Source organism: Uloborus diversus, chromosome 8 (assembly GCF_026930045.1).
Source record: "Uloborus diversus isolate 005 chromosome 8, Udiv.v.3.1, whole genome shotgun sequence".
Taxonomy (NCBI): domain Eukaryota; kingdom Metazoa; phylum Arthropoda; class Arachnida; order Araneae; family Uloboridae; genus Uloborus; species Uloborus diversus.
In genome coordinates this window covers 34,742,868-34,762,925 of record NC_072738.1, presented here as the reverse complement: position 1 = coordinate 34,762,925, position 20,058 = coordinate 34,742,868, and the positions used below count along the sequence as shown (strand labels likewise).

The window sequence follows — 20,058 nt, the reverse complement described above, 5'->3', positions numbered from 1 at the left end:
TTGTACACATTTAAAGACTGCGCTTAGTTCTAACTAAACGCTGTTTTAGATATACTTTTTTCATAAATTAAGTGGATTTAAGTTTCTGAAATCGAGTAGTAATGGGGAGAAATGAGTACTCTACATTCGAAAAATTGCATTCACTTGCAACAAAAACGAATAAAATTAAGAACCCTCGACCCCCTTAAATATATAGTATTTTACATTATTGTATGTGATAAGTAAAGCATATTTTACGCTCCGACAATAAAAATTATAGAAGTGCGACATTTTTCTTTCTTTTTATGAACGTTTTCCCTAGTGCTCCACGTTCTATACCATTGCTTTCTTTGGTAGACTTTTCCCTTTCTCCTCTTCTTTACCTATCTCTGTACGCGGTATACTTATGATAAGTGCGCGCGGCAAGTTTGCGGCTTTGGGCGGCTTCCCATGCTCCTTTCCATCCTCCTTGCCTTAGCCCTACCGGTTGATCTACCGGTCTGCGCAAGTAACCGGTTATGGACTTGTAAAAGCGTTCGATAAAGCTAACCGTTGACATCTTTGGTTGCGTTCGACTAAACTCACCGGTCGACCGGTAAGTAACTGGTTACTAACTGAAGCGTTCTATGATCAACTGGTTACCACAGCGGTTACCATTCTAAGCGGTTGATTGGAGCACTTGATCATTAGCTGTCACGTGATTAACTAACCGGTCGAGCTCGTCGAACGCAACCATTAGCTGTCATGTGATCAACCAACCGGTAGCTACTGGTCGAGGTATGCGAGCGCAACCATTGATGCGTACTCAATAAAATACAAAAGAGCATGAGAAAACTCCTTACGGGAAAAAGAACTTTATTACTCTGTCATTATAAAGCATTATTAATCATTTTCCATTTGTTTTATTTAGTTTCAGTTTCGCTTTTGACTTTTATCAGTTTATCTAGAACATTCTTATCTGTAACCTCAGAAGAAGATTAAATGACGGGAACAGCGCAGATTTTTGTTAACGACAACTCACTCATATGACCCACTGTGATGTAATATATGCTGTCATTCGTTCTGAACTAATCCGTTTATTGAAAAATAAAACATACTAAAGGAGAGTTATACTTCAAATACTTATGATATGTCTTTGAATACAGCTCACGCCAACGGTGGGGTGCTGATATATAATGGAGAAATGTAAGTATGTTTTGATCTTGCGCAGTTATCACTTAATCATTTAACCATCTTTTGTATTTAAGTTAATAGTGAATTAAACAGAAATCAAAGTGATATTTATGAGCGTGTATGTAAATACATGCAGATATTACTTAGTGTCAACAAATTGGAGTTTTTTAGCAGTAAAACTTAGCTGTTATGAACACCGACATTAAAGCTGAGTCTGTTTAAAGAGACGTCAGCTTAGCAGAGGGACATTAAGTGAATCGAAAATCAGGCTCTTTTTTATCAAAGCATTACGGGATGAAAATTTACTTGTACGGTGATCAGAAGGTTTGTTTTCGTAATGAATTTCTAATGAAAATAGCCAATCAAAATATGTTTGATCTGTAAAATATGTTTGATCTGTTAATTTAAGAAGTAACAAAACGTTGGAAAAAAATTTGCTTGTGCCGAAAGTGCCTTAGGGGTCGTTTATAAATTATTTCATGCTTTGAGGGAGGTGTGATGAGGGAAAGGGAGGGGTGTGTGACATCACATTTTTCAAGAAATAAAATTTTTTGTTCAGCAATAAGTTATTGTAGTATAGCCTGACAATGGGAGGAGATTGTCAAATATTTGTAAAAAGCAACATATACAAACAACCCCTAGGTGCAACAAACAAACTAAAACAGCCTATTAATTTCATCTAAAAATGGTAATATGCAGTTTGTTTTTATTAGCTTCTGTTAATATCTAGAATTCAACACGATACAGTTTAAATTTTTCTGTTAATTACATTCCCATTTCATCATCTCTTGTGATGTAGAGCAGCAGTTCTTAACCTTTTTCGACTTGCAAAATGTGAAAGAAGATGGTGAACCCCTTGTGCGGTAAGTACTGTTAACTCCCGATTATCCGCTTAATAGGGTGGCACGGTAACCGCGGATGAACAAAAACCATGGGTAATCTAAATGACAGTTAAAAAAACGATACTACTCTATACAATAGCTAAAAAATATGAATAACACTCACACATACATTTAAATTTGTGCTAAAAATATTGTTACATTCCATCTACTAACATTAGGTAAATGTAATAAATTTACATACGTGAAAGTTGGGGGGGGGGGGAGCATTGCTATGGGGAGGGGAGAATTCTGAATTTAAAATTGAACCCACTAAAATCATATTATGCCATATAAAGATATCAAATGCAATTTTTTTTTGAATATTACAAAAATTGTCCAAACTCTAGTTGTTTTTTAAATTTTTAACTCTAATTTCTCATTTTTGTGTTGCTTTGAAAACATTGCTAACACCAATAAGGAAATAAAGTTATATTCATTGTTCTTGATGACACATTCTAAAGCACACATTGCCTCTGTCTGTAGCTGCTACATTATTAAGATATGATTAATTAGTGCAAAAATAATGTTTATGTAGAAGAAACATGTACTAAAACATCTATTGTGGGGCAAATAATGATGATTTGTTTGTGTTTGGTTTTGTGTATGTCTTCCTGTACAGGCCATATTCAATACAATGAGGTTTTCCTAACTTTTTTTATATATTTCATCCTGTATGTATCAGTGTCTTCACCTAATTTACTTACTATAACCTTGCCAAAACTCCTCTCTCCGTCTCAAACTGCAGCAACAATTTTAATCTTAGTTACATTTTGCAGCAGTGGGTTATCTAATAACTCTGTATTTATTGCAGATATATTATATAATACAGCTCTAACATCATCAACAGTTGCAGTAACATCTTTAACTTGATAACCATTTAAGACCTTTAAATTACTCATAATTGTATCTTGACTTAATCCTCTTTCACTATTTTTACACGATTTTTCACTATTTTTACCAGTAATTTCAGAACTTATTCACCATCATTTGTCATTTGCTTTATAATTTCCTCAATTTGTTCACAATTAGTAGGAATAATACCCCATATTTAATTCTTTATTTTTTTGCCAAGCAATTTTTTTTAAATATATCAATTATCTGCACCGTGTCATTGTCTGTGTTATGTACACTATTTGAAAGAATCTGTTTTTGAGATAAGTTTGAAATTATTTAAGTTCCTCCGTTTCTTTTTTCATTTTTTTTCAACTTTTTATTTCTCCATTGATTAACCAAGAAGCACAAAGTCATATGAATATGCAATTATTAGTTTCTCTGAAACCCAACAAACCCACATATTCCGTAATTATTGATAATCTTTTTTTTTTCTTTTCTTTTTCCAGGTTCTTAATGCGATCAGCATTTACTTTGGATAACATTCTTGTTTTGTGATCAATATATAAAATTTTTCATCAAATACCTTTCGTATTCTATATTGTTGTGTTACTATATCAAAAAATCTTTTGCCAAGAGTGCCATTTGTTTTTATTCTTCTTGTCAATCATTTGTTTACATGATTATACAATTTGTCACATTTCTTTTGAATTGTAAGGTATGAAGATGGGATACAATCACTGGCCTTCCAAACATCAATTAATTCTATTGCTTGGTTGTATTTTATATTATCAGTTTTTCACTTTTAGTTCTTGATACCTACATCTCACTGTTAAACTTCTGCATTACTTGGTAACTGCAATTTTTTTAAGTTTAATGCTTTATTTTCAGTCTGCATTATTTGAGACTTCAATCTAGAGATGATAGTGGACTCAAGTAAAATTTTCTGAAGACAGTGTGAAATGTTTGGAAACTGTGAGAAAGTTCAACCTCCCCCCCCCCCTTTCCAGTGGCGGATCATGGGATTGTGAGGCCCTAGGCGCATCCTGATCCCGAGGCCCTCACAACAAAAAAATTGAGTCTTACTAATATCAACAATACAGGAAATCATAACTTTTTTTATTTTTTGGATAAACGAACAAGCTTTTTTCTTGGGGGGGATAGTTACATTCTTATTTAAAATTTAAAAAAAAAAACATTTCTAACAACAACAACAAAAAAAAAACACATTACAGTAAAAAATTTTGCCTCCTATATTTGTTCGTAATGTAGTCAGTACAGGGGTAGAGATCCTCCGAGCCCCGCTTTCTGGCATTTACAGGGGCCGGAGTGGTGGTTTCAAAAATTTTAGCAATTTTTAGGACAATAAATATCAACTTTTTTTTTTTTAACTTAAACGTAATTTATAAGCTTGATTTTCGCATTGGATGATAAAACGTTTCAAATTCAATCTTGAAAATTACAATACAATGCATTCAATCTTTTATTCTTTAACACAGTGACCAGTGTGAAGTAAAAATAAATGTACAAATGTCCAATTGCTTCTTTACTTGCTATGTTGTTGTTGTTGAAAAAATGTCCTTAATAAGGAGGGATTAAAAGTAGAGTGCAAGGTGCAAGTCCAAAATTTATTGCATACTTTTCTTTTTATCAGATAATCTAATACTTTTTAGTATCTCAGAATCATCAAAAATATCCCTGTAAATTCCAGATAAATCATTTAAAGATGCAAATGAAAAATTGTTTTTTATGACAACTAAAACTATAAGAAACCTCCGCTTACGAAATCTTATCTTGAAGTGAATTCGAAATAAAAACTTTGGATCGCTTCATCATAACCAATTTATTTTCAGTAGAAGACAAAGAACATGGAATTTAAAATAGAGTTTGATTTTTCAAGCTACTTGTCAACCTCTTATGTCTCGCCGCATCAGCATGAGACAATACCTGTGAAAATAAAATGCTTTAAATTCATCCCTTTCTGCATGGCACCATGTGCTAATTTTGCATCTATTTCTGCATGCTTTTTCAACCACAAGGAAGAGAATTTCGTTTCCCATGGCATTTTAATAAAACAAATTACTATTCACATGTTGAAAACAAAAAGTCAGTGACTAAATTTAAAAATTATATGTGCAAGAAATTATCCAACTTCACTGAACAGAAACACAAAGCAAACTGACTCTTTGTATTCAAAGAGCAAGTAATGCTCATACTACAACCCAAGATAAGCAATATAAAAATAAATATTACTTCCCAGTACACCTGGGGACAAACCATTTAACTATTGTTTTAAATATACTTTTTGAACCAAGTGCTTACATTTGAGTTCTTATTTTATTTTATAGGTTTTTTGTAGAAGAGGAATGATTCCAAGATTTAGAAAGCATAGATAAAACAGTTTTATATTGAACATTTGTTTTTGTTAACTGCATTCCCCACCCCCCCTCCGCCTTTCTTTAGGAAAAAAAAAAAGTAGCAGCAGCAAATGTTTTTCTCTCTTTCTTTAAAAAAAATTTTTCTTAAGGTCTACGAAGTTTCATTTTTCTGCACAAGTTGGGAATATAGTGTGAACATTATAGACATTTTAGGACAAAACTCGAAATTTTAGGAATTTTAAAACAATTCTGGACATTTAGCAAAATCGCAGCTTTCCCCAGTTTTCCAAAATGCAAGTATAATTCAGTGGCGCCATCAGAAAAAAGTCCAAGGAGAGTGAGGCACGTAGCAAAAGAAAAAAAAAGAGAGAGAGAGAAAACTTCAGATATGACAAGGAAAGGGGGGTCAGGGGGTTCTCCCCCGGAAAAAATTTGAAACTTGTTGGTTTAAAAACGCCATTTTTGACTTTCTTTGCTGATGTTTGGAGACAAAAAGATGCAGTTGTCTCAACGGAAAGTAGTAGAAATTAAAGCCTTAAAAACGCGATTATATGCCATTTAACGTTAGGGGTATGGGATGGAGCCCAGGGAGTGTCCCCAATCATTTTTTTTAAAAAAATAGATCGAAATCAATTCTCTGCCCCTCCTCCCTTCCCAATTTCGAAATTGAAGTTTCAAAAACGCAATTGCAGACAAAATTTACATGATAAAAAATTTTACGGGAAAGAGGTGCTGGGCTCTTCCGTGAATTTTTTTTTTCAAAATTATGGTCCTAAAAACTTTAGTAATATTTTATATTCAGGGGCTATACCAATTAAATATTTTCTAAGTGTAGTTTAAAAACTTAATTTGTTTATGATATTAAAGAAAAAGTTTGTTCGGGGACCCTTGCTTCAGGCACGTAGCTAGAACTTTGTTAAGGGGGGGGGGGGGTCCAAGGTTGCACGAAGTTCAAAAGAGGAGGCATGCTAAAGCAAAATTATTAGCTAATATTTGCTTTAAAAAATAAATCCAATTAAAACTAATTATTAAAGTATGATAATTAACTAAAATTAATTAAATAATTGAAATTGATAGAACATTTATACAAAAAATTAGTTAACAAAAATTTTACATTAAGTGGCAAAGAAATTATTGTCAGTTTATAAAATTAACATTAAACTAAAAGTTATCCCATACTAAGTTTTCATACATGGATAGAAAAATTCCATCACATAAGCTTCCTCTGTTCTGATGCTTTGAAAATGAGTGATATAATTCCTATTAATAAAAAGTTCACAATAAAAGAAAATCGGAAAACGAAAACTGTTTTATGGATTACTTGGAAAATGCAGGTTAATGGGAATATTTAAGGGGAAAATACCGGGTTTTCTTAAAATTTCGCTCTTTGGAAAATTTTTGTTGACATGAGGTGCAACAACCGAGAAAAAGCAGACAGTGGTCTTTCGGGAAGGGGGGGGGGGTCCAGACCCCGTGGATCCCCCCCCCCCCCTTGGCTACGTCCTTGCTTGCTCCAGCATTTCCTGAAATTCAAAGAGATCATCGGCCTTCGGAGCCCCCCGGATGGTAATCCTAAGGCGTACGCTAAGAAATGGGTGATGAGGAGAAAACTATAATGAGTTCGCAACTATGATGAATCCAAGTGAAATTCTTACTCTCATATTTTTACTTTTCCCGAAATATTTATATACTTCTGAAATTCAAAATTCATAATTTATTTTCCTTTAATGTTTGAAAATCCTGATTCTTCAGAAGTGTTCAAGCAAATCTTAAAGCCTATGTTTTTTTTTCTTTTATCATTAGCATCATTTTTTTTTTCTTTTTGAAGCAGTGAAACATGCTCTTTAGTACATGGCAAGTGTTAATGTACACTCCTGAAAATAAAACTGAAACACTTCAATAGTTGGGGAGGACCTAACCTGGCAGCATTAAGAAAGCTACGCAGATCTTAATTATTGCATTACGACGCTATCAGGTTTAGTTTGCCCTAACAACAATTTTAATATAAAACGTTTGTCTTTAATAAGTAAATCAGTCTTAATGAAGTTGAAATTGTAAAATATATTACAAACAAACGGCACCAGTGAAAGAAGGAGAACACTCAAAATCAACTACTTTCGCTGCAGAGGCATTTAAAATTTTTATAGTAATTTTATAAAGCGTATTTGTAATGAATTGACAAATAGTTCTTTTCTCCGTAATGGAAATATAATTTAAAGAAGAATTAACAGTATATTATTTTTTTCAAAAGCAATACCTTTGTGCCACTTTAATTGTAGCATATTATATTTCAAAATTTATCATTCAACACCAAGATTGCAGCATAATTCAAAAAATTAAATAGTTATTAAAACATATTAAACTTATCTCAAAAGGATTGGTCTTGTCGTTGATTGAAGACACAGAGCAAAAGCACGTTCACGAGGACAAGTGAATCAAAACAACGAATAACATAGATTCTTCGTTCTTCCTCAAAAAAAAAAAAAAGAAAGAACGAAAGAAAGAAAAGAAAAAATTCCCGCCCTTTTCAAAAGACTTATTTAGTTAAATACGTCATAAAACTATCTTGTTACGGGACGGGTTGGTCACTGGTGAGAAAGTGGGAAACTTAGCAAAAAGTAAAGAAAGAAATCACAGCTGTGCCCGGAGTGTGAAAACGACTTCGATCTGGACCCCTCACAGATCTGTCTCTTCTCCCTTCAGCATTCTAGATAAGGAAAGGCAATATAATTGTTCGTCAAGAAAAGTGACCATTCCAACAGGTCGAGTTTTATTACACTCCATGTTGTAAATCCTGCTGCCGGCTCCCCTTATTTAGATAAACACCGACTCGGGCATAATCGCACAAATGACGGCTGGTATATTTTGAGGACTGATATAATACTGAAACAAAAATGACGACTGGTTATCATTTTTTTGGGAAGGGGGGGGGGGGGAACTCACCGCTCTCTACCAACTCTCGACCCTTCGTAGCTATATGACTATTCAAAGCAGATATCTTCATGTGTATATCAATAGTGCTTTTTTAAAACAAGATGCATACTCCTTACTCAGACGAAGCCGACTGGTAGGTGGTCAAAGAACTACTTAGAACCGGAAAAGTTCTTCTAGGAAGCAGGCCAGGATCTATAAAATTTGGGGCCCCTTGCAAAAACTCTGTAGGGACACTCCCCAGAGGCCAGCAGTGTACATTCGTACAATTAATAAGAACTTAGTGCTAGTTTTTTGGGGTTTTTTCTCAATTTCTTGGGACATTGGGCCCTTTCAGGTCGTGTCCCCCCCCCCTGCACTGCGGGGTTTGCGGGTACGCAGATCTGGGCCTGCTAGCAAAACAAACTGTGCATTTTATCAGAATAATTTTGTCGAGCATTTACAAACACAATTTTATGCTGAAATTATGGGAAGAAAGAGGAAAATCCAAACAAAGGCACCTGAAGCCAGGGGCCCCCTAAGCCTCAAATCAGCCCGCACCTAAAATTCATGATTAAATATCAATTTTCATGAGTTTTGAGCATTTTCCACTCAAAATTGTAGCTTTCAGCGGCAAATCCTCAAAATAAAAAATTTTGGTTTTGAGGATAGGCCACTTCGCAGCTCCGAGGCCCCCTGCTTTCTGGAGGCCCCAGCTATCGCCTCATGCGCCTATGCGGTGATCCGCCACTGCCCCTTTCCCCGGAAAAATTCTTCAAATATGCATACAAAAATCATTGATAAAAACCATTTTTTTTTAAAATAATTTTTTAGTCTTAGAATGTGTTGCAGCAGCCCAAAACTTTTTGATCATAAACACCCCTGCTTTAATTGTATAGTATCAGGCTTATTTATTGGAAATTCCATCTATAAAATAGAGAACTATAAAAATTGGTGTTCTCTTCTTTGTTGATAAAAATATTCCAAATAATTCAGATGGGGTGAAATGGACAGAAAATACATTGCATGTATTGCTGGTACCTTAGGAGCTGTTAACATACTTTTTCTAACACATCATATCCTCTATAAAAGTGTACAAAAATCTTATTTTCCATTTTTATTAAATAAACTTAACAATTTTGTACCTCAATGTAATTTATTAAATATTAATTTAACTAATATATACTGTAATTTGTATTGAAAGTATGTTTACACCTATAAGAGAGCTTACATTTGTTGAAATAAATACTTTGAATAAAAACAATCTTATCTACTCAATCTTTAATTCTTTTTAATCAATTTTTTATTAAAACAACCCCTTGGTAAATATTGATCAGGAATGCCTTCATTACATTTGAGTTAAAAAGACTTTTATGCTTAATGCTACTAGAGCTGATGTTTTTTTTAACTGATATGAGCAAACTGACTGCATTTCAGAACAGAACAGAAGGATTAAAACAGGAAGTATTGTGCTTCCACCCATGGCTGAAGCAAGTAAAATAAATTTTGTATGTCCCAAATTAAGTCCATCAGTAAAAGATATTTTTGTTGAGAAAATATTTATAGAATAAAAAATAATGGATATTGATTTCATTCGCCTGTCACCCAATGTAATGGCATACCGTACAAAACAAGTAAAAGGCAAGAGTTTACTCAATTTTGATGATACATAAAAAATAATACTAATTTTGTGATCAGTAAAACGTTTCTAATGAGATAAGGGGGAGGGTTCAATTTGAAATTTAAAAAACTTCGACAATGCTCCCCCCTAGTAAAAGCTAAAAATGAATAATAACATAATTATAAGTTTTAAAAAAATTTAAAGACTTTTTTTAAAAAGTAAAAAGACCTGCGGATAATCCAAACCGCAGATAAACCAACCGCCGATAATAGGGGGTTTAATGTAATAAGTAACAAGCAAATACATATAAAAATAGGGGAAAAAAAAGCCAAACATTCAATAAAAATTGGGAAAAGTGTTTCAGTTTGATGTTGCTGAATTGTTCATCAACAAAACAAAAACAAGCAGCAAAATGTAGAAACATAGATTTCTACAAACTAAAATGATGGCTAAAAAATGAATGCAAAACAAATTCAACAAAGAACAAACCCAGTGATTTTTGTTTGGGAAGCTTCAGTCAACTTAGAAAAACTCTTTATGGGATAGTTGTGGATTGAAAGAGCTCAAAGTTTGACTCAAACATCTGACAGTTTTAGCTTGACTTTCAATTCAGCATTTAATTTTCTTGTGTCACAGTATATTTATTTGCAACTCTGATCAGATGTCAGTTAAAGAAAATTTAAAAAATACCGTTTAGAAAATCCTCAGTTTAACGATATGATCTTTTTTCTTGCAATAAAAAATAAAATTTATTCTTTAAATATTTTTAAAATTTATATCTTTTTGTAAAGGACTATGGGTCTATCTGTTTGGTTGGAATATACTGTGCACATTAATCATGTGACTGCAATTTTCCATAATCATACTAGCTTCAACTAGAAAATATTTCTTCACTGAATACATATTTTCACACTTCCTGTACAAGTTGGGCGCCCATATAGGGGGGGGGTAAGGGGGCGCAAGCCCTCCCCCCTTAGAAATTAGAGCTTTCTTGCTTTTAGTACTTTTCTCTTTTTAAAAATGTAAAAACATTTCTTCTCCAGTAGTTAATAAGTTGCTAAAAATTTCAAATTTTAAAGACTCTAATCTGTCCTGAAATTGGTTTCCACGGGGAAAATACTCAGCCAAACCATGGGGAAAATATCTGAGCCCCCCCTTACAATTTTGCATATGGGCGCCCTTGTTCCTCTATTGTTTTTGGGTTGCCAACCATTTCTTATCTTTTTCATCAATAAAAGTTCAAAGGAAAATGTAGTCTCGATAACGTGAAAAATACTGCAACAGACAGCAGCGAGATTGCACTTCTAGGCATTGCTATGCTTGTCCCACTTAAATCGTAAAGCAGGCATTCGCATAAGCTCAATGTAATGTTGCTATCAAATTCAATCGAATTTTCTAATCAAAAGCTACTAAGAAAACTGAAACATTTTTTGCTTTTATATTCATCTACATTATATCCAAAAGTTCTTCGGCACTCAATGAAAATTGTAAAAATCCACTCCTTGCGAGAGACAAATGAATAAATGATGAAAAAAAAACAGCTTGAATCAAAATTCTGCCATTTACAATTTTTGCGAGTCCCTAGAAGTTCGCGTACCACCGGTTGGGAAACGATGATATAGAGCAGTGTTTCTTAATTTATTTCATTAATGGAATCCTTTTTAATGTTCATTTTTTTCGTGGAACCCCATGTTTTTCGTCAGCAATTAGCAGTGGCGTAGCCAGGATTTTTTTTCGGAGGGCACCCAGGTTCTTACCTCAAACAGACTATTAACTATTTGTCATTAAATCGCTACTTAAATAGACTTCATTGACGATCATGCTAATTACTGATAACTGCTAGTTATTTGTTATTGTAAAATACCAATACACTCCTATTTGTCACTCTGAATATTTTTAAAAGGGATAAATATTCTCAGAGTTTATGAATGAGTTCTATGATTAAAATATTTTGTTTTAATTAGGAAAAGAAATACTAATGTGTTTTACCTACAATAGTATAACAAATCACTTAAATTAATGCTGAAAAAGTTTTTAAGCCTTAAAAATTAAAATATCTTTAATTTTTCAACATTTTTTTTGTTTTTTATAAATTATGGATTTAGATGTTACTATGACGTCAGACGGAATGAGAACATTTAGACACTCTCAACCAGTACTGTTCCTTAAATTGGTCCTCACTGGTTAAATGATGAAATTGTCCTTTCAACTGCTGGGAGAGTGGCTAGTATCCAGAACAGAATATACAAAGTGTTCTGTTTTAACATGCAAAGACCTCTATTTTCTCAACCTTTAGTTCTAGATGCATACTCGAAATTGCAAAAATGTTTAAAATCAGATCCAGAGTTTAGACATGGAAAGTTTGAAGCAAACTTAAAAATGAGTCAAAAAATACAAAATGTAACTTTTTATACGGGCCCTAGGGAAATAATCTCCATTAAAAAATATTACTAACCCAAAAAACAATGTGCGACCAAAACTCAAGGAGATATTTGAGCTAAGTTTTAAGGGACCATACAGAAGATGAAATTTCAACTTATCGCCTTTTCAGAGGAATTACAGATTGTCGAAGTAAAAAAAAAACTAAGTGTTTATAGTTTTCATTACTATTTCAAGCTAAATGCAAATGTTATGCTATGATACGCAAAAACAAACTACAAAACCTCTAACCACTCTTTACTCACATATAATTTTAAACCCCTGTTAGCCACTATACTTTCCTCAAAAAGGTGTTATTGACGGTGAATTTAAAGTGGTGTCAGTCACAAAACACTGCATTTCATACCTCAGTGAATATTAGTCATATTAATGTCAAACTTTTTGTGTTGGAATTATTTTTCAATGGAGATTATTTCCCTAAATATAAGTTAGGGACCTGGGGCCCGTATAAAAAGTTGTATTTTGTATTCTTTGATTCATTTTTATTTTTCTTCAAACTTTCCACATCTTAACTCTGCATCTGATTTTGAACATTTTTGCAGTTGGAAGTACACATCTGGGACTAACGGTTGCAAAAATAGAGGTCTTGCAGCTTAAAATGGAACACCCTGCATAAAAATGACTTCAAAAATCGTAATTTTAGGCAATATTTGGAAATGTTGTATGAAAAGGGGTTTGGTGTGACTTTTTGGTGTTTTTTTCAATATTAAAATCACTTTTAAAATATCTTTAGTGATATTGGGATATTAAAAGCTTCTTCCAGAAATTTTTCGAAATAGAAGTTTTAAAAACGCAATTTTAGGCTATTCTTGGAGACATTAGGTGAGAAGGAGGTGTTTTGGGATTGATCTAGGAAGACTTACAAAATTGAAATCTTGGAAGGCAAATTTTCAGGCTTTTTTTGATAGTCTAAAATTAGCATTATTTTAGGCAACAAATTACATTATTCTTGTGGAATTTGAATGGTGAGAAAAGAAAACATGCAAGCCTCATGGAACCCCTGAGAGAGCTCCATGGAACCCTGGGGTTCCGCAGAACACAATTTAAGAAACGCTGATATAGAGGAATGTGGGGTAGAGGGAAACAGTTGAGATAACTTACCATTTTCTAAATGAACCAAGTTGCAATATTGTTTTGAAAATTTTAGTACATAATAGGGATGTGTCATTCATGAACGAACGGGTCAAAAAGAACGAACGCATTTAAGAAAAAAATTGCATCTATCTTCAAATTTTTAACTTTCAATCCATCTCAAACTTCCTTTTTCTCAGTGCAGTACCATGTAATCATTCAAACCTTTTTACTTTTTGTTTTATTCATCATTTTTCTTTAATCGATGCAGTTCATTTGCAATATTCCAACCTATCCATTAGTAATGTTTTGTGTAACTTGTTCGGGATACTAACCAAATGTTGATCACTCCACTTCTTGTCCCACACACATGCTGAAATCCTTCTCACGTTTTCTGTCGCCAAAATTATTTTTGAAAATACGTGTTATCACTTTTCTAGCAAACCTTTTGTCTTCTATAGCATCCCTATTAACTACCATCTGTTGTGATTTGGCTTTATTTTTTACTGATTATTACTGTCTATTTTTTCCCCCTTTTAAAAAATGTTGCGTTTTTTTTTTTTCTGTTCTCATCGGTAGTGTGGTTTGATTTTGAAGTTCCCTAATATTTTTAGTTTTTTTTTAAATTATCTTGTACTGCAGCTGAACTACCGATATATTTGCTGTAACGTTTTTTGTTATACATGGTTTATTGGTAATGCTATATTTATACATACAGTGCTGTAGCTGGAAAAATTTAATAACTTAAAATTTTGACATGCTGAAATGTAATCTGCGATTTTGGAATGGAAAACATATCTTACCATTCGGCAACTGAGAAATATCTTACAAAATGAACTATAATTGTTTTATACATCATAACCTGAATCAAGTATTTTTTATTCATTTTTCAGATTATTTGATTTAAACTGTCTTATTGTCTCTTTCTTATTATTGTTTTCGAGAAACGTTAAGGTCTGAACGGTATCGTCATTTGCAAATCATGGCTTCAAAAAAGTTTTTAGTTTTTCTGCACTTCAGAAGCCAAGAACGTAGAGTGCTATTTAACTTCAAATTTTTTAAATTTATTATTTTGGTGGTCGCTTTTATTTTTGTTTTCTCTCTCTTGACTCTCTGCTACAAAATCCTCTGAAGTATATCTCGCAAATGATAGCATTCTCTTCAACAAATATATACTTTTTAAATGCTCCTCTACTCCATGAATCAATAAAATAAAAAAGGCATTGTCATCACTTGTTCTCATGATTTATGTCTTATCTCTAACTTTCGACTGAATTTAAAATGTGAATGGATTTTTTTTTTTCAGAAATAGAAGAATTTTTTCTGAGGAGAAAATCAACAGACATTTTATAAATTTTAAAAATATTGCTCACTTTAAGCGGGGTTTGCTCATTAGAAGCAAGGTTTTGTTCCCATACACCAGCAGTTTCCAACTCATGGGCCGCTGCCCACAAGTGAGCCGCGAACAGCAAATTAATGGGTCATAGACACTGGTCGAGAATCTGAACCAAAATAAGTTTTGGGGTCTTCATTTCCAGTTTTTTGCGAAAACTCACTAATTAGATGCACCGTCACTCAAAAACTCCCTGGCTCATTGCCAATAAAGAACTTTAAGAATAAGATTTTTCCTATTTCTTACGAACTTTCCCCTAGAGTTGAAGGTGAAATCTAATTAATCATAAATTCTTTTAGAGAAAATTGCCAAAGAAACTAGTATTAGCTTCAAGTTAAAAATGCCCCTCCTTTGCTGAACTGGTGTGAATAACCAGTGAATTGAGAGACTTAAAGGGCTTTTCGACAACCTATTTATTTGAATGAGATTTTTCACTGCAGTTTTTGTAAAAAAAAATACAGAAATGCATTGAATGTTGCAAGTTATTTGAGGCTAAAACTATCCAGTTTCAATCCAGATATCAACTCTCTCGTAGAGGAAAAACTGCGTCAAAACTCTCATGGAGCTACTCACCCCCCTCTCCCATCCCTTTCGAAAGTAAATTTTGGCTATGCAAGTAATATAGTAGTTAATGGGCCTCAATGGTGTTTTCTACAAAACTGGTGAGCCGCACAATTTAAAAGGTTGGGAACCGTTGCAATATACTGTCATTGAACCAACCAATTTGATTTCCTCACTAAGTCCGAGTTCTCGTTTCAACAGGACTCGCTATATGCAAGTTCGACTGTACTGATCTAATGAAACATTTCAAACTTGCATGAGTAGGATCATGTGGGGTGAAATGGGTCATGCTGTGTATTTTTATTAATAAAAATTTTTAGTCTGGCTGAATTTTTCTCAAACTTTACACAAGTTATGAGGGGCTTTTTGGCTACAATTCTGATTTTTTAAAAGTTTCTGTGTAAATTGCTAGGAGCATTACACTGACATTTTGTTTCTCAAGTCACGTGTGAATTTTTAGGAAGCCTGACAAACTTCTTAAAATCTTGCTATACATTTTTTTTTCAATTGAAATTCTCAAAGGTTATCAGTTAGAACGGACTTTCATCTACAATTTGCAAAAAACAGGTAGAAAAAGTATCAATTCTTTCTTTTTTTGTTGCTATTTTTATGTGGTGGGGTGAAATGGGGCATAGTTAGGCTTAGCAAATTTTAATTCATAATGAGAGTAAATTGACTTTTAAAATCCATAAATAGGTCTTAAACGGAAATTTAGAAGATTTTTACATGTAACAAAAATAAAGTATGTATTATTAATGTGTAGAATTCAAAAGCTAAACTTGCCATCCATATTTACAACCTATTACCTACCTACTCTTGTCTAATTCAAATTTTTTATTTATTCAATGAAAATGCCTGGGGTGTATGTAAGAAAAAGGGAAAAGAAAAATTCAGACTATGATTTAGAGGCTGCACTAATTTTAAGTTGAAGGTGATTTAGCAATTCCTGCAGCTGCAAGGAAATATAATATGCCAAGAGAAACATCGAGGAGATGGGTCTCCGGCGCACAAAGTCGAAAAGGTTGGTTAGACGTACAACGCTAAGTGAAGAAGAAAAATGTATTGCTTCAGCCCTACAAAGTGTAATTCCCCATTTGATAGAAAGATACAATCATTGTTGCTAAGATATTTATAAAGACTAATTCTGAAAAATACAATTGTGGCACTCTTGGCATAGAGTGAGCCAGGAATTTTGAAAAAAGATTGGCATGCCACTTATGTAAGAGAAAGCAAGAATTGCTCACGAAAGCAAGAGCCTGGACATCTTCTAAAAAGCAGCAACCGAATGAAACCCAACTCTTGGATGAAAAAATGTCCGAGTTACTTATGCAAGGACTAACACCTGGGAAGTGGGTTCTTGTCTAATACACGGGCAAGAAATCATCAAAAGAATTTGTTGATCACTTGACATAAAGTCAATGACCAAGATTACAACAGTGTAAATTTTCTACGAAAAGCCAACTCAGGCAAATACTACATCTTTCCCGAGTAGGAAGATACAGACATTGTTTCTAGATGTCAAATTCTGAAGACATTGAATGAGCAGAATTCGATTGTTGCAGACATTATATTTTTGAGTTTTAATTCAAAATATTTTGGTGTTGAATATGTTAAAATAAATAAATGGTTCTTTGGAAACAATTTCTCTCAGCTATTGTACGTGTTTTGGTAATAATTTCTTAGTTATTGTATGTTTCTATTGCAATGACCCATTTCACCCCATTAAAACCCATTTCACCCCACTGTGGGGTCGAATGGGTCAGATACTTTAATTGCAATTTTCAGATTGTCAATGACAACAAATTTCAATGAGAAGCAGCTTAAATTAAAGGGGAAGAATCAGATGCCCAACGACATTGCCTACCTCTAGTACATAAAGAAAGAAAACAATGTATTTTTGATAAAACTTTAAAACATTATTTTTTAACTTTTGGCAGTCAATGTCTACCTTCCAAAACTAAAAAAAAAGGAAAATTTTCACTATTACTTTTCTTGGGGCAAAGTGAAAATGAAATATTTTCTGTTTGATTATCAGAAATATTTTTGATAAAATAAATATAAAATAATGAATGAATAACTGAACAGATAAATGAATGAATACTGTACAGTCTGCTCACATTGCTATGGCATTGCCAAATGTCCAGTTATAACGAGTCGATCTGAATAAGGGGAAAAATCAAAACTTTGATGCATGTGTTTCATTCAAATCAATGACTTTGCTTTATTTGGAAGCTGACATACATCTGCAAAAGCTGGCATTTCTGAAATCTAATGCATGCGCCTGTTTCTGCTTCTAAACCGCACATCGCCTTTCCATGTCATTGGTGGTCAGACAGTAGATGGATAATTTCGACGTTATGCACGACTTCATATTTATGCGTCATTACTTAAGCATAAGTTCTGTTAGTCCTAGGGATCAAATTCAAAGCCTGAAGTTTCGGATTGCGTTGAAACTTTTCTTTTCCAATTCATTGTTGCTGGAGACCTCGACTGACATGATCAATCAAAAGGGCGCTTTTGAATAGAAAATTTGTAATAGAAAGAATGTTTTTTTTTTTTTCCTTTTAGGCATACAAAATCCAAGTATTTCTGTATAGTAATTATTTTTTTGTTGTGAAATTATTTTTTAAATAACTGCTAAGAATCTTATAAATCCTTAACTACAGGCATTGAGTCACATTGACCCAAATCAAAGTTCTCAGATGAGGTTCAATTATTGAAAGTGATGAACTAAGTGTATCATTATAGGTGTAACTATTGAGTTCTGAGCAGCGTTCGTAAATATCATGATATTCTCGATATTTTGATAGATATCGGATATTTTCATATACATCCGATATTTCCAAGCAGCAAACTAAAGTCTTCAAAATAGTAATTGCATCCTCAAATCACTTTGTTTTCTTACATTGTTATTACAATACTTAGACTTAAAATTAAGGTTTCTTTCATTTTTATATAATATTTCATTTAACATTTTTATCAATTTTAATGGTCTTAATTGAGCATTAGCTGTTTTACTCATTTTCCCCAAAGCAGAATACTACCAAATTTGCGACATACATCGCAGAACAGATGCCTGAGCTGTAGAACAATTCTGTTCAAGTGTGAGAGGAAAACTCAGACAAATTTTCTGCAGAAATTCTACTTTTCTATAAAAACTCTGCAGATTTTCTGCAAATATCTTTCAATTCCTGACAGAATTTTGCAAAATTCTATCTTGAATTGGAAAATATTTGTAGAAAATCGGCAGTTTCTTCAGATTTTCTGCAGAAATTTCCTATTCTAATCTGAAAGAATTCTGATTGTTCTAGTGTTTTTGGTTTGCCTTTTGCTTATTTTTACCAATCGATCTTCATCCACTGCAATTTCCTCCATAAACGTGTTTTTTGGAAACATGCTACCATTGAAAAACATCAGTCACCGAAAAACTGAAATCTCAAACAAAACATATTTGAGATTTCAATTCTTTTGCATCCTGAAAATATTTAAATTATTTAGATAGTTCTGAAGTGTTTTATCGTATGCTACCCTAATTCAACTCATTTTTGTTTATTATTGTAGCAATTTATTTATTAACATTATTTTAATTTCTCTTTCATGCCATATAAAATTAACCAAAAAAAAAATAGTTTGACACATAGGTTCGGATTTTTATAAAATTTTGTATCTTTGCTTTTTCTATGCATTTTAGAAGCATATAAAATACTTTTGGAGAATCTCAAACAGTTTAGGTTCTACAGAAATGCATAGCAACAGTGAAGTTTTTAAAACTAAAAAAAAAATACTCTCTTGTATGAAACGGTTTTGATTTAAGGTTTCTGATTTGTGGAAAAAGTAACATTGGTAGCTTGTGTATAGAGTGCTTGAAGTACTTACAGAACAATTTTGGTCGAATGATTTTACGTTGCGAACATCGTCAAGTATTTTGCTTTGGGGCTCATTTTTCTTCTGTTAGCTACTTTTACACATATATATTTCAGAAATAAAAAATATGCATTATATATAGCCAGTGCACAGTCATAAGACATTTTCTTTTTTTTTTCTGACCTATGTTTAATATTTAATTAGGCACTTTTTAATATGAATTAAAACTTTTACATTGCTAATAACTTTATGAATATAGAATAAAAAAGGAAAAAAATATTTTGTTATATTAATGATGTATTAATACTTCATAAAAATATAGTACATGACTTTTTGGTTATTTTTAATAATAAATGAACAATATTACTATGATTAATATAATTTTTACATTCAAAATCTTAGTTGCAAAAATTAATGTCCAAAATATCATGATTTTTTCAAAGTAAATATTGTGATATATATCATGATACATATCGGCGAACTTTGATTCTGAGGTATAATTCTTCTTTTTATTCTGTTCATAGCCTTTGTAATAAGCACAAAAAATTAAAAAACATGAGTTTCTCCCCCCCCCCCCCCCTTTTTTTTTTGCTTTTTTTATGTTAAGCATAATGTTGTGTAAGATTCTAGAGCATCCTGTTTTGAGGATGAAAAATTTCTGGTCACCTTATGCATACTACATGTTTGAATGAAATAAAAGTAGTTTTTGATGTGTGTACGTATTCCCGTAGGCCTTGCAATTCGTTTTTTCTAATATGAAAATAAATGTTTGATTGCAGAATTCTTTTATATTGTGATGGAGTTGAATTTACGATTGATGGAAGTAATGCAAAGGATTTTGGAGGAACTAAAAAAGGAAAGATATATCTCACAACTCATAGAGTAAGTTCCTTACTTCTTTTCGCTTTTGCTGTCTTTTATGGTAACCTTAAACGATCTGGGCGGGGCCCGATTAAC

The 20,058-nt window shown here is 32.8% G+C and overlaps 1 protein-coding gene across 1 annotated transcript in view; it reads left to right on the top strand.

Annotated features, from left to right (window-relative positions):
- The first annotated feature begins 909 nt into the window (after positions 1-909).
- The window catches only part of LOC129228303 (WW domain-binding protein 2-like), a 63,954-nt gene continuing 44,805 nt past the window's right edge, over positions 910-20,058 (top strand). The window contains exons 1-2 of the mRNA XM_054862978.1: positions 910-1,164; positions 19,881-19,983. Of these exons, the coding sequence (XP_054718953.1) occupies positions 1,109-1,164; positions 19,881-19,983 (159 nt within the window). The 5' untranslated portion in view covers positions 910-1,108. The remainder of the gene's footprint in view (positions 1,165-19,880; positions 19,984-20,058) is intronic.